Below are 23,850 nucleotides of genomic sequence, written 5' to 3' on the forward strand. Positions count from 1 at the left end.
ATACCTTCATCCCGATAATATATCATTCAGCTGTATTTTTTATGGTTGAAATGAGAGAAATGTCAACTTCTGGTTCTTCAAATGTAGGCAGCATGGTAAATAGTTAATTTAGCTGAGCAATTTTGCCAAATATTTAACAACAATGTCCCACTACCAGAAAAATAACAAAACAAAACAAAACAAAACAAAAAATCATAGACTACAACATTTTGATGAAAATTTGAACATCCATAATTTCCTGACCACTGACTCAGTCCATCTGCAGAGGAAGATAATATGATATGATCACAAGTTCCAGAACAACTACTAAATGTACCTTGCTGTGAGATTGTTCTGTCAACATGTCTGAATCAAGGTTTTTCATTTTTTTTCAGAAAATATGAGGGCTATAAAGAAATCTAGTCACTTCCCACACAAACACACACACACACATACACTAATGTATCTCTGTATCTCTGTATCTATGTATATAGGCCTATCTATATGTATCTCTCACCCAACCAGCACAAGCTGAGCTGCTGATCGTGGACATGACAAACCAGTACAGATACAGCTTTCTAAGTCCCCTTTGCATGTGTTTTGCTGGGAAACAGACATTCTTAAGCAACTGCTTTAATGGAGAAGAGTGACTAGAGGGCTGTTCCATCAACACAGCTAAAGAAAGCTGCGCTTACTTGAAAAAGCCTGGCTAGAATTAACGTCAACTTTCACTTGAGGCTCAAGCTGTTCCACTAACGCAGCTTAGCTGCGTCTAGTCAACGCTAAGTCTAGCCAGGCTGGAATAAGCTTGAAGTATTCACATGCATAGAGTGCATACGCAGCCCAGAATAGTCGATTGTCAAAAAGATGATAGTATGTCACAAAAAGAAGAGAAAACTAGAGCGGTGTTCTTCTCCGCAGCAGAACAAACCTGCTGATGAAACTATGTGATGAATATAAAGGAGTTTTCACCAAAAAGGGCAAAACTGCTGCCATTAACAAGGTGAAGGAGCTGATTTGCCACAAAACCAATGACAGATTAAATGTATAACTGTAGGTGGGCAGTGATGGCCTAAAGGTAAGAGGATCGAACGTATTACTAGAGGGATGACGGTTCAATTCCTGCATTCGGGATTTATTTGATAATAAATCAGCATTCAGATCAGTGACTGTAGTTATGTTATCAATAGGCTAGATAATATCAGATGTATATTTAAAATTATGGTGTCTGCAATTTAAGAGAACTTTCCAACGTTATCATACTCTTTGACACATTTTCTCTTTCACAGGATGTCCATTTACAAGCATCACTGAAAGTTAAAAAATAACTGGAAACTGGAAAAGGACATAAGTTCAGTGGAAGCCACTTATAATGATGACGTCTGTCCGGGTCAAATATCACTATAAGCAGATGATTATTATAACCTTTTCTTTTTCTTTATTTGTCATGCAGAATACCATCTAATTTACATGGTTATATTTATTAGCCTACATGAATATAAAGATACGGATTTTAATGACTGTTTCAAAATACAGTATAGCTGTTTCAAACGCAGTGTGCACATTTTTGAAGTGGTGAAAGCGGTGAAATTTACTTAAATCCCCCCATTGTCATAAGTTTTAGGAAGACTACGTTTGTCATTGAGAGAAAATGACTTTCTGTCTCTGTCATGATTTTAGTGTTCACGCAGCAGCAGCCGCTTATCATGGGAGTAAAGGACAAAAACAGATTTACGTAGTTTAAAATGTTTTTCCACATGTTGTCATGTATGAAGAGACCCAAAATGAATACTGTAGGCGGACTACTTGATTTCTATAGGTGACTTATTTAAACATCATAAATGTTGTATAGGAATGATTCTGTGTCAGAGCTTTTTGATCCATATAAGCAGCTGATCACTGTAACTATAATCGCTATAAGCAGTTACCACTGTATACATTTAAACACAGCAGAACTCTCACTTAAATTAGTGAGGCTTATCAAAATAAGCCAAGCTATCCTGTTGGCCAGCTTGATGGAACACCCCCCAGCTTTCCAGCAGCTCAAAACACAAATGAAAGCACAACAATGCCCAGACAAAATCAGCCAGTTTTCAGGGTCAGACAATATAGAATTGAGGCTTGTACCAGTCCCTCCCTTTTTTATGTCGACTACAGCAACATATCTGCCCTGTAAGTAACTTGTCCTGTGTTCCCCTTTCACAAAAAAAAAAAAAAATCAAAAGGGAAACCAAAAGGGATAACGACTCCAGCTACTCCTACGTAGCTGAAGTCGTTATTTTGATATAGCTAATCAAATCTTGCATAAAGCAGTGACGGGGCATTCTATCATAGGCAGAGCAGACAGTCACACTGAGACTGAAATTATCCTGCTACACAACACAAGACTCTGAACAACAACCCACATTAGCTTCCCCGCTAAAGTCTCCTTCTTATCTAACTTTCAAACATGAACTCACGTCTTGTCCCACAGCTTAGCTTGTTGAACAAGTCACCAAACAAACATTCACCGGGGAAAAGTGCATTGCTAATGTCAGTTAGCAGCTAGATAACTAATTAGCTGTTCAGCTGCAGCACATTAAACAGTATGTAAACATACTTTCAAATGTAAATTCAGACCCATTTGATGCTGGCATGGTCGTTGCTCTCCAAAATCCCTTTTAGTGACACACTGTCTGTCGATGACTTGTAGCTTCAGCAGTTTATTTTCTTTGTCTCTGTTCTATATGATTAGCCTGCCAGCTAATGTCAATCAAACACAGACACCGACACACCCTCCAGCTGCTGTCAATCAAACACAGACACGGACACCCTCCAGCTGGCTGAGACAAAAAGGAACATTTCTGATATTTCCCTAAAGACCTTTTTTGTTCATTTTAATAATAAAAACTATTTATACCTTTAAAAAGCAGGTTGACATTATTTTTAAACGCAAAGGGGGACAACGAAAGGTGATGTCAGTTGGATGTCAAAAGGATTTTTAACAGGATAGGCTAATTTAATTTTTGTGGAAAAAACATATCAGACACAATTTACTACTCCAAGCAGAGGATTTTTATATGTCTTAAAACATGACTCAAGGGAATCTTTAAGTAAAAGTACTAATGTAATGTAAAATATTCCATTACAAGTAAAAGTTCTGCATTCAAAATCTCACAAAAAGTAAGAACAGAAGTATTATCAGCAAAATGTACTTAAAGTGTCAAAGTAAAAGCACTCGTTCTTCTGAAAAATGGCCCTGTTACTGATATATTATTATATGTTACATCATAAAAAATTTCCTGTTGTATGTGGTTGAAGTGGAGCAAGTTTTAACTATGTCTGTGAAAATTCTCAGTCATCCAGGTCATAGTAAATGCCCTTTCAGATATTAGTGTAATATATACAGTACAGTTAGGTAGTTTAATCCAGTGGTTCCCAACGTAGGGGGTCATGCCCCCTGCAAAGAGTGACAAGATAAATCTAGGGAGTTGTGAACTGATTAATCAATATGCAATATTTTACTTTTTTTGTGAAATATACATACGATATTGCACAGCTCAAATACGTGAAATGTGATAAGTTTAGAGTAGAAACTGTTTTTTTTGTAAGGGGTTACAAGCCAAAAAGGTTGGGAACCACTGGTTTATCTTTAACACAGCATTGTAATACATGTTTTTTCATCTACAAAATAACTACATCTGTCAAAAATTACTATATTTACACAAAAGTACTATATTTTCTTCTAAAATGTAATAAAGTAAATGTGTAAAATATAAGAAAATATTAAAGCAAAGTTCCTAAAATTTGACTTGAACTGCATTTCATAAAAATAGTACCTCCTGGTCCATCTGAGTCCATACCAACACAACATTTTTATTAAGACTGCCAATTTGTTTCACACAGATCACACAGTCACAATGAGTTCTGTACTATAAAAATATCTGCCTGAGCAAGCCATGTAACAAGTCCTGAGTCCTAAGTGTTAAAATCATTACTGAACTGTAATGAAACTCTGTCAGGTAAGCTATTTCATGTGGTTCCAAGACTAATTCATTTTTTAAATGTTTTTCTTTTTTTATTCTTGTGCTATCATCTGTTTCATTCTCAACCTCTTTTCAAGATATTAGTTCATTAATTAATCACCCCCTCTGCCAGAATTGTGAGAGACACAGTAAGACATAAAACCCAGTAAGAAAAAGAGCTTTTAAATTCTTGGATTGCACAAAAAAGACCTGTTGTAGAAATGTCGAAAAAGTCTATCTTAATCAGGTAAAAAACAGAAAACACTGATATTGTACTCACTGTATGTGAAGTGATGAAGTCCTTCAAGAGTGTTGATCCTCCTCTAGTTGAGGTTTTTAGTCTTTCAGCATGTCAGTTGCCAGCAGTCTGAACAACAGGTCATCTGAAATTCATCAGCCCCCTGACAAACAAAATATTTGGTGTCAAAACCACATGAAAACAGCGAATCACTCACAATGGATAGTGTCTGAGTTCTCTAGCTGGAGCTGATTATCAGTGTTTGATCCAGTTTGTGTACTGACACACGGTGGGGTGGCGCTCTGAAGCTTCCTTATTTCAACGACTTCCTTGACAATTTAAGTCTTTAACTTCCCTCTTTTGATCTGAACACTGACCAACATGCCTGCTATACGCAGGAAATGATGTGACAACTGCCATGACACAAATGATAGCGATATTTACATTAGTTATGGCGCCAACTTAAGGATCATTTAAATGTGATTTTGTGATTCAAATGTAACGACTTCATCTTATTTTTAAAGCTTGTTTTAATCGAAAGTAAAAGTTTATTATAGGTTGCCCCAAAAAATCTTGACTTAAGATCCACTTATTAGCTTTTTTGAAAAAAGAGCGCAACCTCCATCCACTGACAAAGACCATGAAAGCTCTCTCGACAGTTAGTACAGTAAGTTGATGTTAAATTACAGTTTTTTTGGCAAACTTTAATTTTGTTTACAATGTACAATGTACAATAATGCAATATGATCATTTCTTAGTTTTTGTTGTGTTTTTCATTTGTTTGGTTTCATTTTTTTAATTGTTCAGGTCTATTTATGTTTTTCATATATGAAAGTGTGGGTGTCTCTAATAGTCATGCTGGAATGATTTTATGCATCTATCTTTTTTATGTAATTTAACTATATTTTTTCAATTTTGTTTCTCGCTTTGTTTAGCTAATTTATTGTTTCATGTTAAACACTTTGTGTTTTGTACAAAAGTGGAAAGACTTGACTGTCTGTGGAATACAGACTGTGCCAGCAATGTCATTATAAATTATATAATTACTTTTCAATAATTGATACATTAATTAAGCAGTTTAGTGTTTAAAAGTGTTTAATAATAATAATAATGTCATTGGATGTAATATGCAAATATTTATTTTATTTTATGTAAACAACAAAGTGTATATAATGGTTTTAAGTACAATTTTGAGCTACTTGTAGTTCATGTGAATATTCCCATTCAATTGTATTTTTATACTTCTACTCTGTTACATTTCATTGGGAAATATTGTATTTTTACTCCATTACATTTATGTATATAGTTACGGATATAGTTACTGGTTACTTTCCAGATTAAGATTCTACATACAATATATTATTATCTCCTAAAATATAATGCACTGTTACAGGATAAACTGCCCAACAGTATAAAACGTAGTTAAGACAGCTCCACCTTGACCAGCTTGAACATTACTGGTGCTTTATGTTAATGCATCAGTAATAATGATCCCATATTATAAAACACAAGCCATTTTGCTGCATAATGAGCACTTTTACTTTTGATACTAGATACTGGTACATTTTGCTGACAATAGTTGTGTATATCTACTAGAGTAAAATTTGAAATGCAGGACTTTTACTTGCAATTAAATATTTTTAACACAGAGGTATTCATACTTTTACTAAGTAAAATATCACAATACTTCTTCCATCACTGGAAATGTAGTGGAGTAGCATAACATAAAAATATTCAAGTACCTCAAAGTACATTCCAGCATTGGTTTTGTGACAGAGACACACACCACAGAGACAGTATGATGTGTTTTGTCGTTCATTGCTGCAGGTTTCTTTATTTTTTCCTCTTGTGTACTTAAGTTTTTCTTTACTTTCTCTTTTATCCACTATTGGTAATGTGTCCATGTACTTTATTGATTTGTTTGACTTATTGTGTCTTTAAATAATGAATAAATTAAAAATGAGTTGAATTTGTTCTTTTTGCAGGGATAGTCAGTCAGTCATGTGTTATAACCAGTACATGCTCACTACTCAGGAAGTGCCAACTGACTTTGGTGTGTTTCACACTAACATGATGTCAGAGTAATTCAGTTTTTAAGAAGGGTTGTGGTTTTGTCAATTATGTAACTTGGGGGTTTAACCCAGTTTTAGGAGTTTTCATATGATATAAATCCATCCATCATCATCAAAAAATGACAATGCCAATCTGTGTGCACAGCATCACACACATTGTCTTCAGGAATTGCCAATTTAGTTTTCAAATGCTTTAACGGAGCAAAGCACAGTATAAACACCCTGTGTGTGACCTCCATGTTTTAGTCTGTAATTAATCTCTACAACAACGAAAACAACTTGATTAAAAAATGTTTAAGAGTTAAGTTTCATTTTGTTCTGTCTTGCTGCAGTGATCGGCCTCACAGTGTCAGAATAAAAGTGAAAAGGAGAAGAACAGAGCTGTCTACCACACAGAATGAAAAGGATTGCACAATACTGACATTTCACACTAAGTAGGCTACATGCAGGTTTTAGTTCATCTTCAAGAAGAGCTTGTTCAGGTTTGCTTGGATGCAATGTACTGAGGAATGGAAAATTTCACCATAATGTCTACTTTACAATTTGTGGTCTTTTTATCGTCACCTTACTGTAACTATGTCAAACTGCTCACATCTCCTCCCACTAAAGGAAGTGAACCATCTTCACTTCCTCAGCTGTCCTTACTTCGGATGAAACGTGGCCTTAAAAGGGTATAGATCTCAATTTTCTAAACTGATATTGTCTCACATTTACATGTTTGGAACGACAGCAAATACAAGTATGTAAAACTTGATTACTTTGGTGACCCCTGGAGTCCCATTACATGCATTATTCTCACAACACCCCTCCACTGATTTTACTTTCACCCAGAGTTGGAGGGTTAAATTATTTGTTAAAGTGTGATTTTGATATTCCCAAACTTTCCTCTTAAAGTATGAAGATAACAGTACAAGAGGATTTAGCCATTACATTGCTCCTCCAGCTCCACCCTGTGGAGCAACACAACAATTACACTCAAGAGGAAAGCCTTATTTAGTTAGCACCAGTGGAAAAAAGGTATTGTTGTAATTAATCTAATGGATGATGTCATCATCATCACTTGACTAAGGCTAATCAATGAAAAGTTTGCTATAAAATCCTATATATTTAATTTAATGAGATCATGGCTAAGTGCCACATCTTAGCCATGAGGTCCCATTTCAAGTCTAAGGCCCAATAAAAAGTAAGTAAAGTTGTCAACATTACAGCCATTAAAGTCATTATAGACCCTTCACCAAACTATCAGTTCAGAAAATTTGGAGAAACTGGGTTTTAATGGTATAGTTGTACATCAGCCAACACAGTGGACACTAGTGTGTCTTCCCATACACTGCCATCCATTGGCCAGCCTTTGTAAGTGCAACACAAATTTCTCAAAACCTGTAAAATCTGTGACTGTAAAAGCTCAAAACCAAGATGGCCGCCTGCCGGCCGGAAATGCTCAACAGCTCAGGAATATCTTGCCAATCCTTCTATAGTAATACACCCTTGCAGGTAAATAACATTTTGTAAAATCAAGTAACAACTAAGGAGTAATACAATTGTTAAAATTTCCAAGTATTGATTTTATGTTGGGAGAAAATGACAATTAATCAATTAAAAAAAATGAAGTTCAAATATTTTTTTTTCATGCTTAAAGAGGAATAAAAACACTTAGGAAAAAAAAATCCTGACTGAGGTTATCAGAATTCTTGCATGAAAGGGTTAAGTGTTTAAGATGTACATAAAATACTCTGACTACTAATTGTAAAAAAAAAAAAAAAAAAAAAAAAGTTCAATTATCTTGTTAAAATCCTTGAAATTAAATCTATTCCCTCTCCCTCATTAAAATTCCAGAATCTATAAATATGGAAATATTTTTCATTTCAGAAGTTGAACCACTGGCCAAAGGTCTTCTCCTATTTCACTGTTAAGTCCATTCTCAGTGTATGTGCACTGGAGGCTTCAAGTTGCCACATCACACTTGTGTAAGTTGAATATTGGATCAGAATCGCCTTCCAAACTATTTGTGATGTCACAAATCATGCTTGTAGGCCCAACCCTTAAAACTGGATTTTCAATGAGCACAGAGACACTTTCAGCAGATGAATGTGGAAACAGCCTTCTAATGTCAGACTTTGCACACACATCATTCTGAACAGAAACTATCAAACACCCAACTGTAGAAACAAGAAGAAAAACATGTTTGAGTGGAGGGGGACTTAAATAAATAAACTTTAAATAAAATAAAGATTACTTTTCATTTAAAAATGAATGAAAATGAAGTGCAACACTGAGGTGTGTCTTGGTGTGTTATTCCTGTGACAAAATTACAATCATACGTTTTTGCTGACTGTTTTACATGTTGCTGTCTGTTTCTGTTGACCACAGCAGTCTTTACATCTGAATGTGTTCATTTGAGGTATCATCTGTTGTCTGTCTGCTGCTCTACACTGACAAACACACCTTAACATGGTTGGCTACTGTCAGATTGATTCAGCGTCTGTTGTCTTGAAAATGAAGATCTGGTTTGCTGCACACTTTTTCATAACAAAATTTCAATCTCCAGGCTTGGGGAGCATATGACGTAATTCCAAGTCCAAAGGCTAAAGTCCAGGTCCAGTCATTAGTGTTAAAGTCCAGTTGTGACACTATTTTGATATTGTAAAGTCGAGTCTAAAGTCATCAGATTCATAGCTGAAGTCTGACTCTAGTCTGAGTCTAGTCATGTGACTTGTGTCCAGCTTGGGATATGAGGAGAAAAGCCCAGTATCATATAACAGTCTGTTCAGATGCAGCTCCTGCACTGATACTGTATGTACTGTTTGGAGCAAAGGCACAACCACAGTAAACGCAGCAGTACACTGAATTTAGATTGGGAGGTTGATGGATCTGCCTACAGCTGGCCAAGTGCAGGGGGTCTCTGCAGTTCCCAATGGCCTTGTGCCACTCTACTAAAACCACTGTGTTACTGCATGCCTTAAAGATATTTCTTCACTTAGGCTAGACTTGTTGCTATTCAGCATTTAATTTTCTTTCTCATGGTCCTTTCATTTTCAAAAACAAAAACTATTGTTGCTGTCTAAGGAACATTATCAGCATTTTATTATCAGTATTTTTTCTCATCCCATAATTTGATTTTAATAGGAATGCCAATGATAAACCATATCATTTCCATTGCTTTGTTACCCACAAAGTCAAATTACAATTAATTTATTCATACACATAAAAATGGCAAATCACAGAACGTACAAGTTGTAACAGTGATTTTAAAAAAGACACTGACACACTTTTACAAGCCTGTTAGGGCTTATAAAATGTTTCATGAAAAGAGACAAAACAAAGGTAATCAGTATGACAAAATAAAAATGGACAAATAACAAGTACGATCAGTTTCAATGTTCACATTTTATTGCACTCACACTTCCTCTTTACAAATAGTTCAGGACAGTTACTATACTGATGTATGTCATAGGGCCTGTGCAAAAGGATCAATACAAGCAGTACATAACAAAAGCATTGCTAACATACATTGAATGGGATGATTGCAAACTGCCAAATATGTTTTTATAATTAAAAGGCACAATAAATGTTCTGTCTTGTTCTCTTGTTGTAGGGTTCTACCTCTTAAATGACCATAAAAACATCATAATAAGCTTTACCACTGAGGTCAATTCATATCCTGTGCAAAATATGTGAAAAAACAAAATGGCAAAAAAGAAGAAAAAACATGAGTGAAAGAAATAAAAGTATGAAATGATTAAGTCAAATAAATCAGTGAATGAATTTGTGACTGTTTCCAGTATTCTCATTGAGTAGAACAGGAGTAAAACCATAGCAAATGTTCTCCACACATAATGTTCTCACACATCTGAGGGTAAAGATAGAAACCAGTTTTGTACAGTTCCACCTTTCATTATCAGACACAGAGAAACTCAGTATGACATTTTGTTCACTGACAGTTTAGCTAATTTTTACATATTAAACTTGTTCTCAATATTTTCTGATCTCTGTTACATTTCTAACAATAATAAAGGCACTGATCTCCACTGATATTATTGCCCGAAATGCATCTCTTACACCTAATCAATCTACTTTGACCTTTCTACAAAGCTGAATGACTACTGATCTGCCATTGTGAGAGTAAGCCGGACGTGTGTCGCAGTAATGATAACCACGGCTGTACTCAGACGACTTTAATGACAATAACAAGTTTCTATTCCTCTCCACCTCTTTCACACAAAAATTACAGCCATTCACCAGAAGCATCTGAGAAAGTCAATTGGACAAATAAAAACAAAACTAGATACCACTGAAGGACAGAGAGAAAATATGGTTTTTGTCATTGTTTGTTAGTGATGTGGGGACTGAATACACATTGTAATTTGTCAGTGATAGATTAGACATGAACCAAGCAAAGCGAGTCACTGCCACATGGCCCCAGATCCTCAAGGGGGCCCGAAGGCTACAGGCTCACTGTGTGGCAATTAGTTTGTGGTTACTGTAGTTTTCTTTAGTAACGCTGATGTACAACTAAAGCACACAATAGACTGAATGATAAGGACCTTAAAGTAGGTCCTGCATCTTATCTTAATACCCTTTCTTGTGGAAACAAACTAAGTGACACAAAGCAAACCTGGAGCCCGGTACAATTTCATGAGACATATACAAAATACAATGTGACATAAGCTGGCATTTATAGTCTGCTTTGTGCACTGGAGGCAAAAGAATTTATACAATTTGCAGAAACGTCACACAGTGGAAGTATGTTTTAATTGTTTTCTTACGTTTATATTTGTATGCTTTGTGGTGGCTTTTATATTACATGGTTTTATACATTGTGTTTTAAATTGCTTTTATTGCTGTACTTGGTTTTATTTGCATGCTTCCTTCATCACTTCCTACTACAGGGCATGTGACAATTACACCTGAATACCTGTCCCTGGTAGAAGCCCTACCTCTTCAAGAAAGACAGCTGGGGCAGAGGAGGAAGGACAAAGAGTGTTATGCCGAGTTCTGCCCGTAAAACTGGTAAAACTAGTCTACCAGACATTGATATTTAAGACAAAGTTCTGCTTAAAAAAAGATATAATCTTCTTTGTTAGGTTCATCAGTGACGACAAATGATCTGAAGTCTATAGATTTTGAACTTTTAGAATCACTAATGTTTTATTAGACACAGTAGTAGAAGCATTTCCTCGATATGATTGGTCTGAAATTTACAAGGTTTCCTTGATTAATCGCTCAACGCGAAATCTTCGGTGTTCTTTGACGTTGGCTTTCAGATAGTTATATTAAAATTAGAGTTTTAAATGCTGAAAAAATGAATGTGGGCAAATTTAGTCTGTCAGTCGATCAAATAAAGTATTTACTGATAAAAACCATTTGATTCCTATCAAACTTTGATTTCAAGTGTCATTACTGAGTTTTAAGGGGTCGAGTAATGCATCCCCTAATATTTCTGCTCAGATCATATTACAAGTGTGAAATTCATACTATCGAGCCAAAATATGAGCTGGTAACAGTGTCCTAAAGTGTCTCTATAGACTATATATAGGCATATGTGTACACATACATACACATATGAAACTCGCAAACCAAAGTATGTACTATTCACTCCTCGTGTCCAGAGAGAACGTGTGTGGTTGTAGTATTCCGCAGAAGTGGATTTACCTTTCATGGTACATCCTGCATCCTCATCCTCTCTTTCATTCATTCATTTGTCCACCATATGTCGCCAATGAGTAAACCTCCTCCTGACTCGTCTCGGCAGGTATACTAACCTCTGCTGAATAATGTAGGCACACTATGACTTTATTTCTGGTGATCTATGAATCAAATGGTTTCATCAGCATATACTTTGGGACGTTTTGGCTCGACAGTGTGAATTTCATAAATGTAACACCTGGTCTGAGAAAGGAAGGGATGACATTCTCGGCAGGTATTAATATACACCTCTGCCGAATAATGCATCTACCTCTTAAGTTTCTTTTCAGACACTTTAGGATCAAACACTGCCAACTCATATTTTGGCTCGACAGTGTGAATTTCAAACATTTAATAACGATCTGAGCTGAAATAATACAGGTTGCATTACTCGGAGGCAACAATCAATTCTGCCGAATAATGCATGCACCCCTTAACACTCAGTAATGACACTTCAAATCAAAGTTTGATAGGAATCAAATGGTTATCAGCACATACTTTATTTGATCGTCTCTGAGAGTGAATTTGACATCCCACATTTTCCACATTTAAAAAACACATTTTAGTATATGTGAAACCCCACACTTAAAAACACATCGACAAAAAACACCGAAGAGTAATCAAGGAAACCTTTCAGGCCAATCCTATCAAGGAAGTGCTACTACTACTGAGTCTTATAAAACATTGAAACATTGATAATTCTAAACGTTCAAAATCTATAGACTTCAATATCATTTGTCATCATTGATGAACCTATCAAAGACGATTATACAGTTTTTAAACAATACTTTGCCTTAAAAAATCATTACAATATCTGGTAAGCTAGTTTTCCCTTAAACTGTGCGCGCTCCCGCGAGGTGCATGCAGTTCTCGGCGGGCAGGCAGAACTCGGCATAACACCGGCGGCGTGCAAGCTACGGAGGGAAGCGGCGGAGACACGGAGCAGCCTGTAGCCCTGCCTGTGGTCCAGGTCATGAGCTGGTGTGGGCAGTTCTAGTCAAGGACGACTTGGCCTCTCTCTCCCTCCACGTAGGCTACCTTTGGGCGCACCATGGAGGAACCACGGGTGAAGAGGGAGAGAGCGCAAGGTCCAGAAATTGCCCCACCTTACCAGGAGCCACGGGCGGGGTGATGCTCCATCTCCCCGAGGTGTCGTTCGTCTCTAGGCGTCCGGTAGCGTGTCGTTACCGCCTCGGAAAACCAACGAGTTAAGCACCGAAGAGAGGGCCGTGGCAGCCGCAGGACACGAGGACTCACAAGCTGCCTGTGTGGGAAGGGGAACGGACTGCCGAGGACGTCGCAGCTGCTGGCATTCGTGTTGGACTAGTGGTTCCTACACTAACAGACACTAACAGTAATGGACTTGTACGGGGACTTTTAAGCATTTTTTTAAAGGGACATTTTGGGACTCTTAGAAATCTTATAGTTGCTTTTTATTGTTCATGGTAACATAAGCTGGGTTTCAGTATGCCTAATCTTTAACATATTGTATTTTTATTCTTTAAGTTGTGTAATAAATTATTCTTTTACTCACCTTTTAGTGTCCGGCTCCTTGGTTGTCCAGTGTTGCTCTCTACCCGATCTAAAGAACCCTTAAAATCTGACCCTGACTTCTGCTCCGGCTTATTCATTGAACTGCACCTTAAAATTATCCCAAATGCTTTCACGTTGCAGAATACAGCCTGTTGGGATTCAAAAAAATAGATATTTTGCTTGTGCCTGCGACATGGGCTTATTTTAGCAGGAGGATCACCTCTTTCAGTAATGAATACCAGGCATGCGGCTCTCTGGTTTCTCTCAGTATTTCCTCCGCATTACCTGCGTCGTTTAATTTCTCCAGTGGGACAGCTGAGCCTCCAGCTTAACTCGTCTCTTTAACTATCTCCGTCTCTGTTGTCAGGTTTACTGCTAAATGATCTGGTGGATGTCTTCTAAATGAACCTGTCAAAATGCTGTGGTTAGATGCATGGTTGTATATTGACTACTCACCCTCTGAAGTGCAGAGTCCATAATATTCCAGGCAGTCGCTCTCTGTCACCCCATTGTTATTATTCTGTAAGGCCGCCTACATCATATCTCCGAGATAAGTCTCATTCTGTGACGTGAGCAGGACCGGTCTTGTTCACGGCTCAGCTTTGAAACGTTTATAGATGCTGAATAATATGCTTCCGCTTTGGATCACTTCCTATTGGTCAATAACCATAAACACGAGCTCATTCAGCCGGCCAATGATGCTCGCCGAAACAAATCACCATGCTGTCAAATTTAAATTAACCCTAAATATTGTCTATTTTTCAAATTATTATTTTGTGTGCGTACATGTATCTATTATTGATTCACAAAAACAAGTATACCAAGCCTAAATATCTAATTTATTAGAAAATCAGTTAAAATTCATCATGTGATATACACATCTCACCAGTAGTTGGTGGTGTTTCTACAGTGGATTTTTACAAACCATGGAGTGATAACTACTGCAAACTGTGTGTATTATATTGTATTGTGATTCCCCTTCATTTCAGATGGCTTAAACAGTCCATTCCTGCTTGTTTTATTTAATACTTTTCAGAGACTGAAATGGTAAAATGACCCTGTGATTCACACGAGGGGAAAAAAGTAATGATTATAGAAGAAAGTTTGAAAAAAATGAACCAGATTTTATGTAGCAGAAATAGTTGCTGCTTTCCTCTGCTATCATGATAAGCCCCAGCTCTGCTGCTGAATTGACCTTTTGGATTGTTTTACCAGCATTTACAATTTTAAGAACTTTCAATCTCAACTTTGAAGCCAGCATTCAAGTGGTCTAAAAATAAATACATTTGAACATCTATTGTTTATTTCATGACAAAATGATCAAAAGCTCCGGAACAGCTGGGTGCACCTTGTTGTGAGGCTGTTTTGTCTATTGCTCCAGTGGTATCAGGGACTGCTAAATTCCTTTTAGCAGTTAATCATTAAGTTCTTATTTTGAATTTGTCTTGTTTTTTTTCTGAGAAGATTGTTCCTACGCAGCTGGCGTTCTGGATTGATCTATGTAAGAATGATGGCCTTAATGAGAGCTAAGTCTTTTATAGCCTCCATCAAACAGGTTAGCATAGGCCTATAGGCTCAGCTCTGAACACCAAGACCTTCACACCAGGTTTTGCTGATCATTTCTTTCTCAGCACTGTCAATATATCACTATTGTCCATTAAGTAATGAATGCAAATTTAGATTTGCATCCACAGAGGTAATACAGGCATCTGCATTGTGTTTGTGCAATGCAGTGTCATACTCACCATTATCCACTCTGTGTAGCCTTCACAGTTAGAAATTGCTGTTACTTTACAGTGTGATCCTGTAATGCTTAAACGCAGTACATTACTGTTAACTTTGGTTGAAAAATGGCTCAGACAAAAGATAACAGTATTTTACAGTATTGATTGCTTGGAGTGAAGAGAAGATCAGTAGAGAAGATCAGTACTAGAGATCAGTACTATACAGTATTTGCTGCACTGCATTTTGGGAAAACTAATAACAGAAGTGAGTCTGCACATGTCTGACTGGACAGTGGAGGTCGATTTTCACCCATCTTCATTCAGCAAATTAATGGGTGCTTTGTTTGGTAACATAGACAAAACATAACATTTCCAATTAACTTGAATTGTGCCATATGCCCTTCATTCTGTTGTGATAATGATATGGTACTTTGCCATCTGATTACAACATAAAATAAAACAAACTATTCAACTTGTATATATTTCTTTCTTCAAGCCTGAGATCTAATCTATGCCATTCTCTCTGACTTATTGTCTAGTCTTTCTTTTTGGATTGTTTTTGCTCAAATTCATCTCTTTGTATTTTGACTGTTTTCAAATAAATTCTGAGATTATATTCAAGGCAAGCTGACATCCAAACAGAACAGACACATACCACACACATGCAGTCTGGATTGCCAGCTTCATCTGTATAGTTACAAGCAGGCATTGACATAGTGACACATAAAATAACATAAAATAGAGAAAAGCCTAATTGAATCAATTGTTGCCACAGCCCTTGTTAGTGAAGCTGGAAGCTCTTTAAATAATGACATGGGTGATATGATGTTGAATATGCATATTGATGCTGTTTCACAAAGTGCGTATTTGGGGACCTTGTGTGCCTTGAGTTTTGCCTTACATGTCACATGCCCAAACCATCTGATTGCTGCCACATGTTTTTGGGCAAATCATCATTTGTTTACAGTACATTTGGATTCACAGGTGACAATGTGTAACTCCTAAAAAGAGGCTAGAATTTAACATCAGTTAAACTAAGGTAGCAAAGAACAGTGCTCTTGATGCAAGAATGAATGTATATATAAATACACTAAATAAATGAAGTTTTATTATTATTACTGTCATGATGAATAAACTTTTTTTTCTTTCATTTTTCAGGGGGTTTGTTGGGATAAATGCTGAGAGAGGCACCAAGGTAGGACGGGACAAAGTCCTGTCAAAGAGGACCGGGAAAGTCACACAGACAAAGATGACATCAGTCAACCCTTGCGTCTCCAGTCTACAGATAAAAATAATGGACTTTAGAGAGGGACCTCATATAAGTCAGTGAGCCTGGTCACCCACTCATTCATTCATTCATTCATTCATTCATTCATAATTCACACTCATGCACTCTCACAGTAACTAATACTCATTGGCTCACTCGTTCACTCAGTCATTCTAAGTTATGCATTCAGAATGACTGTCATTCACTCAGTCACTTTCCCAGTCATTAACTTTGTCATTCAACCACGCTCTAGCATTCACTCATACAACCCATATAAAATCAAACTTGGACAGTTTGGTTACAGTTTGCATAACATGAGCACACTATTATTTTGATGATGTTTTATATCTTTATTTGTGTTCAGTGTTCAGACAGACTGCACTGCTTGTTAAAGTATTTATTTTTTCAACTGGCTGCAATGGAAGTTTATTTGTGTGAATGAGCTCTCAGACAACCTTTTCTATTACTGTAATTTTGTACAAATGTTTAAGAACTTCACACAAAATGTTAATTACATGAGTCATGTTTGAAAGAAACACATCTAATCTGTATAATTTGCCTTAAATTTTAAGTCAGACTATTAAGACTGTTCAAATAGCTATGTTTATTCACTGTTGTGAAACATTGAATTTTGATGGCAATACGGTCTGTCAAAGAGTTTATCAAGCAAGGTCTAGGATTTCTTTTTTTTTAAGTAACAAAAATCACTATGGTCCTCGTTGCTAGTAGTTAAAAACACTTTACACAGTGCGTAAAGTGTTATGTAGTAGCTACATAATTTAGTTTACAATAAGAATGCGTACACGGCAGGCCTATGTATACCAATAGTTAAAAATGTAAATTAACAGTAATAAGCTGCAATCATTTTGTCAGCATTTTAACGTAAAAGTAGAAAATAACAGTTACATGCTGTATTTATAAAAACGGCCATGAACTGTATAACTTTTTTCCAGAAACAGCAAGACATCGTTAATTTAACAGTAACTTGCTGGCAACCCCGCCGCGACTTCTTTACTAGTTTTGACGGGAAAATCTTAAACAGTATACTGTACAAAATCATCAACAGGTCAGTGAAAACTCCGTGTTCCGACGGTAGCCTACGGATGACACCCTGAGATGCCGGACGAGGACCGGGGATCATTATCCTGTGCGTCATGGCCTCCTTTCAAACGTCCTACGCAAATGTGTTTTTTTTTTATTTTGAAATGCACTTGAACTGCATTATAATGTGGTACAACATAATTATAACTGAAAAGATCTCGATTAATGCACTCATTCAAGTCTCAATCACAGCCCCAAAGAAATGAATGGAATCAAATTACTTTTGCTGTTTTCACTCCATTGTCACGTTTCAAGTTGGATTTAAAAGGCAATTCAATCATAAATAAATTGTAGCTGAGATGAAACATCGTTTCTTTGGGTTAAAGGCACAAAAAGAAAACAAAACGTCGAGATACAAAAATAACATTATGGGAATTAATATAAAAATTCCATGGATGCCTCCAAAAACAGATCTAAGTTTGAATTTAAATAAAGTGCGCATGATGAAAAAAACAAAAACAAAATTTGCATTGATTTTTTATTGCCATCTTCACTGCTACTAAATGATGCGAGGTTTGATGACTTTACATGTGCATTTTGTATTTGTATTTTGTATATTTTTAATTTTGGTTTTACAAACCTGATGCCCTTTTCTAATCTATAGGCTAGTGAACACCAGGCAGGAACAGGGCCTGGGCCAACGCCATCAGAAACACTGAGGACACAAGTCATTGAATTAAAACTTATGTAGGCTAACTATATAGGCTACTTTTCAATTCAGAAAGTATCAAGGATCATGTTTAAAATATATGTATTTGCTGAAATCGGTGAATCATCCTAATCCTTAAAACGAAAAGCAGTTTCATATTTTACAGCTATGTTGTTGGGGTTGAAGCTGTAATAGATCTACAGTGTATCAAATGCCATTTGTTTGGAGGAGCGACCCGCTGCCAGATGTTAGTGCAGAGCACAGTCGTTACGTCACTGTCCGGGGTTTCCTAGTGAAGTGAACCCTACGGCGTCATGGCGGAGGCCGGCTGTCGGAAGACCCTGGATTGAAACGCCAGCTTTCTACAATCGCAGTTGACCGACGAGCACTAGACTTTGCTTACATGTAAAACGGAAAAGGGGACTCACTTGATTTTTTTGGAGGGAGAGGAAAACCAACATTGCACCGGTTCTACTGAACTGAGTCGTTCGGGGCTGCTCTCCCTAACTGGGAGATAGCTAGCTAGCTAACGTAAGGTAGCGTTAGCTATCCGTAGCTGCTAGCTCACTAACTGTTCAGTAAAAGAAGAAAGGACCTCTGGAGTGGAAAGGTGGATTTAGACAACTATTTCAATCGGAGTTTCCCAGGTAATATACAATAACACCAGGTAACCGAGTGTGGAAATACTTATCCCCTAGTTCAGTGAGAAAGTAAGCTAACGTTACATGTTGATGTGTTAAAAGCCGCGAGAAGTGAGCGGCGAATGAAAACAAGATGGAAGAGGGTGAAGTTAGGTTAGCTCATTTGGGTTTGTGGGTTTAATAATGAATACTAAGTAAGTTGAACACTCTGCTGTGGTCCACTGGATGCACTAACATTTGCATAAAATTCGATGCCTGTTAAACGCCGAGTATCGGCTATAACTGGAAAGTGGGTCCCTTTTAAGATGAACTAGCGCAAAGTTTTGTTATTTTGTTAGCCTCCGTGCTAGCCTCGTGCTTCTTAATGTTAGCTAACGCTACTTTCCTTGACAACCTCAGTAAACGCTGGGCGAGCATCCCTCTCACTGCATGTTTATTGAACTCACGTTGACGTAAAATCTAAATTGGCACGGTATTTAATGTTTGACCCAAATTGTTGCGGCACATGTTGTGGAATTTTAACGCTAACTGTTCTTAATGTTTTACTAGTGTCATGATTTTCTAACCCAGAAAATCATAACACTAGCATAACACATAACAGCTAGCAAAACAGTGATTGTCTAATGTTATAGACAGTCATTATCATGCCGCAACATAAGTTAGTAGTTATCGTTAATCAAGCTGCTGGTAGTGATATGTTAATCCCGGTTATTGCGGGATATTGTTCTCCGTTTGGATTTGGATGAAATACTGGCTGGCGCGTTGGCAGAGTCTGCATACATTACTGCTAACTTAACGTTACCCCGCCAATAGCCAGTATTAGCTAGTTAGCTACAAGCTAATCTGTTGCCACACTAAAACTCTAAATGGCACCCGAATCGATGACACCAAGACTGGCACAAGACTGTTGATTTCCAGAGGTTTTTTGGCCATTGTTAAGGTTAATGTGGTTATTTAGTGTTCAGAGCGCCCACGGAGCTTTGTGTTGAGGTGAAAACACGCTGCTGCTGCGCAGGCCTGATAGGCCCCAGCATACAGCGACGTGAGGCTACAGCCATCTATACAGCGCTATCTGTTCTACTTTTAACTCGAGATATTCATAATATTTTAGCGATTTGGTGTGCTACAGAGACAATTAACTCCTCTCCGAAAGAAAACGCAAGTCATAAATTTTAAGAAATTGTCACATTAAAAAATCTCGTGCGAAAATGTGTTGACAGCTCCTCAATGACTTTACAGTTCATTGATCAAACTACGATGAGGGGGATATAGTTGATCTGGAACGCCTGTACTGAACTGTAAATGCCTTTTACTTTAGAAGCCTGCGAATTTCTACCCTCAGTTTGTTACTCTGCCATGTTGCGCAGATTTTTAACAAGCTACAGCTTTAACAGTCCTCTTCATACATACCACTGGGAAAGCATAATGTTACTGAAATGAGACAGCTTTGATGAAGGCACATTCCTGGCATTTCCCAGACAGTATTTCTAATGTTGTTACTGTGTGTCTTCTCTCACAGTTTAACCACGTTGAACATAATACTAGAGTTTGTCCGGGGAAGTCTATATTTTGGACTTCAACATGGCTGGACGCAGTGAGGATGAAAGTGTAAGCAACAGCAGTGGAGAATCAAGGTAAATCAACTGATCATCTTTCACAGAAAAGGACATCAGATTAGTTTTGCTTATTGATTCAAATCAGTTGTTTCCATTTAAGAGTCATCTTACTATAATTAGGGCTGGACAAAATACCTATCATATTGATATTGTGATATGAGACTAGATATTGTCTTTTAGATTTTGAATATCATGATATGACGCAAGTGTTGTCTTTTCCTGCTTTTGAAGGCTGTATTACAGTAAAGTGATGTAATTTTCTGAACTTAACTTTTGTTCTAACTTTTCAATTATTTCCCCACTTAGACATTATATCCACATTACTGATTATTATTTATCAAAAACCTCATTGTGTGAATATTTTGTGAAAGCACCAATAGTCATCCCTACAATATTGTTGCAATATCAATATCAAGGTATATTGTGATATTTGATTTTGTCCATATCGCCCAGCCCTAACTATAATACTGATAATATTGGTCTGTGGTCAGTAACTGTATCTGACTCATATTTATACACATTAGACTGGAGTAGAATACTTTCAGAATCTGGTGTCTTGTCCCTGTATCAGGAACACTGCCATCTCCAGTTTGTTTACAATGAAATGTCTCACATGTAAAGTTAGAGGCTGATCAGTCAGAACTGAGTCTTGACATTAGCAGCACCTGAGGCTGCGTTCAGAATGAGAATAGCACAGCAACATTGAGATTGAAAAGTGTCTAACGGCATGCTATTTCTGTTTTCACTGCATTGAGGCAAGTTTTTAGCATTCTGGAAAATTGTAATGGCAGCACTAATCAGCTGTTGCGAGTTAGACAGTGGAATTAGCCCTAAGTAATCCAACTTGAATGTGCACTTGCACATATGTAATTGGCTAACATATTACATTGTCAGACAAACCTGGGTTGTATTAAGTTAAAGTGACGATAAGGCTACGGTTTTTGTTCAAGTGCTGTTATTGTCTAAATGAATAAGCTACTTGCATACATCACTCAAAGTGTTTATCTGTCTACAAGGCCAGAATGGATATCAATATAGTTTTCAACAATACTGCTATTGCATAAGGATGTACACCATTACACACAAGCTGGTATAATTTTTGTTCAGTGCTGAAACCATGTTTATACTCTGCAAAGACAGGTATTGAGGACAGCACTGCTTTTGATACCAGGTGTTGTATTTATCAGTATAAAGATATTTTGGCTGAGTCCAGTTCGTCAAACAGATTTGATATGTGGATGATTCATCCGTCAAATACTAGTACACAAATTAGTGTTTCTTCATTTTCTCTTTGAATGTGACAGCAATTCTGATGATGAATCTGGTTCTGGATCGGGATCAGCATCTGGGTCCGGCTCAGGCTCCAGTTCCAGCTCCTCCAGCAGCAGCAGCCAGTCAGGGAGCAGTGACTCAGGAAGTGGCTCAGACTCTGGCAGCCAGTCAGATTCAGACACAGAGAAATCCAAGGAGAAGATAGAACCGCCAAATAAGTCAAACATTGATGGAGCTGAGGTACAGAAATCTGGTTTCAAAGTAATGCTCTCCTATATGTTTCTCCAACTGGACATGTGGAGAAAATGAAATAATTTTGTCAAGAAATATTTGAACATTACATATTAACCACAAAGCTGCGTTTATACACTATAATCAGTGTACAGAGTGTTTGCTTTCATCTGAACAGCAATGCTACACCTAATGCAGGGAACTGCTTAAAAACACATGGTTCACATGATTTGACCTTTGACCCTGTTTGACACACTTGCAGAGCACTGTTAGTTTTTGGGGTAGGGTATTGAACACAGTTGTCAACTCGTTATAAGAAAGCTTCTTAAAACGTTCACAATATTTTTGTCTAACCTTCCACTACACTGATTGATTGCAGTTCTGGAAGTCCAACCCAAGTATCCTAGCAGTGCAAAGATCTGCTATGCTCAGAAAACAGCAACAGCAGCAACAGCAGCAACAGCAGAGACAAAGCTCCTCAAATAGTGGATCTGATGAGGTTTGTTTCACACTAATCTCCATTACACTGTTACTGTGCTATTTGAGTGGGAACTGATCAATGCCATCTGCAGCTGTCATTACTGTAAATTAATTTAACATCTGTAATTGGAGGTGCACAATAAATTGGCACTGTCTGATTATTTATGAACTATTATTGTGATTATTTATGTCAAACCTTTCTAGTCATCAAGTAGCGATGAATCCGACTCATCAAGTGGATCCAAAAGGAGAAGAAATTCAGGCTCCTCTGACTCTGGATCTGGTTCTGGATCTGGGAGCGGTTCTGGATCAGACTCATCAGCAGAGAACCACAGTGATGAAACAGCGTCAGACTATGAGCCCAGTCACAAAATCAAAAGCAGAAAGCCTCCAACCAAGTAAGTGGATAGTTGACCTTTATGTCTGCTCAGGTATACAGGGTTCCATTATACTGATATGATATTTAAAGGAGTAAGCTGAGTTTAACTCTGCATGTCACCTCTCGCCATGTCTCAGGATGAATTTTCGGAATGGGAAGAAAAGCAGCAACCAGAGGAAGAAATCCCAGAAGTGTTCTTCTTCTGATGATGAGGATGATAACTATAAGAAGGCAGTGTCTGCTGGGCCACGGCGGCAGGCCACGGTCAACATCAGTTACAAGGAGGATGAGGAGCTGAAGACAGACTCAGACGACCTGGTGGAAGTTCTGGGTGAAGATGTCCCGCAGCCCGAAGAAGACGAGTTTGAAACATTGGAGAGAGTGATGGACAGCAGGATAGGAAGGAAAAGGGGTAAGAAACATGATGCTGAGATTGATTTTGTCACTCACTCTGGTTTAACTGTTTAGACCTTCTGCTTGAACTTACTGCTGCTCTGTACACCACCAAAATGAAAAAAAACCAATGCCTGTTCTGAGTATGAATAAAGAAGCATGTTAATACTGTATTCCTTTTTTTTCCTTTCCTAACAGCAACAGGAAGCGTGACCACTGTATACGCTGTAGAAGCAGATGGGGACCCCAATGTCAACTTCAGTCACAACAAAGAGGCTGGTGAGATCCAGTACTTGATAAAGTGGAAGAACTGGGCCCACATCCACAACACCTGGGAGACGGAGGAAACACTCAAATTACAGAATGTCAAGGGCATGAAGAAATTGGACAATTTTAAGAAGAAGGAACAGGAAAAAAAGAAATGGTGAGAAATAGAGCTTCTTGTTTTATTAAAGTTTTTCACACTAAAAACTATCAAAGTCTCAGTGGCCAATTGTTCTCCCAGGTCACCTCATACTAAACTCATACCTAAACATTTCTTTAAAAGAAAATGGAAAACATTGAAAACTCAAATGTCACAATGTGT

The 23,850-nt window shown here is 37.4% G+C and overlaps 2 protein-coding genes across 4 annotated transcripts in view; one reads left to right on the plus strand and one right to left on the minus strand.

The window, feature by feature from the left end:
* Positions 1 to 4,529, minus strand: part of syk (spleen tyrosine kinase) — a 28,453-nt gene extending 23,924 nt beyond the window's left edge. The window contains exon 1 of one of the 2 annotated variants that reach the window (XM_067574292.1): positions 4,264 to 4,529. The gene's annotated coding sequence lies outside the window, so the exon portion shown is untranslated. The remainder of the gene's footprint in view (positions 1 to 4,263) is intronic. The other variant, XM_067574291.1, reaches the window with a different exon arrangement.
* A 14,006-nt stretch (positions 4,530 to 18,535) lies between these two features.
* chd1 (chromodomain helicase DNA binding protein 1) overlaps positions 18,536 to 23,850 on the plus strand; it is a 29,004-nt gene continuing 23,689 nt past the window's right edge. The window contains exons 1-7 of one of the 2 annotated variants that reach the window (XM_067573548.1): positions 18,536 to 18,899; positions 20,413 to 20,527; positions 21,814 to 22,021; positions 22,392 to 22,511; positions 22,697 to 22,890; positions 23,009 to 23,283; positions 23,463 to 23,688. In XM_067573548.1, the coding sequence (XP_067429649.1) occupies positions 20,475 to 20,527; positions 21,814 to 22,021; positions 22,392 to 22,511; positions 22,697 to 22,890; positions 23,009 to 23,283; positions 23,463 to 23,688 (1,076 nt within the window). In that variant the 5' untranslated portion in view covers positions 18,536 to 18,899; positions 20,413 to 20,474. Of the gene's footprint in view, positions 18,900 to 19,008; positions 19,088 to 20,412; positions 20,528 to 21,813; positions 22,022 to 22,391; positions 22,512 to 22,696; positions 22,891 to 23,008; positions 23,284 to 23,462; positions 23,689 to 23,850 lie in introns of those variants that run through there. The other variant, XM_067573549.1, reaches the window with a different exon arrangement.

This window comes from Thunnus thynnus, chromosome 19 (genome assembly GCF_963924715.1).
Source record: "Thunnus thynnus chromosome 19, fThuThy2.1, whole genome shotgun sequence".
NCBI classification, from domain to species: domain Eukaryota; kingdom Metazoa; phylum Chordata; class Actinopteri; order Scombriformes; family Scombridae; genus Thunnus; species Thunnus thynnus.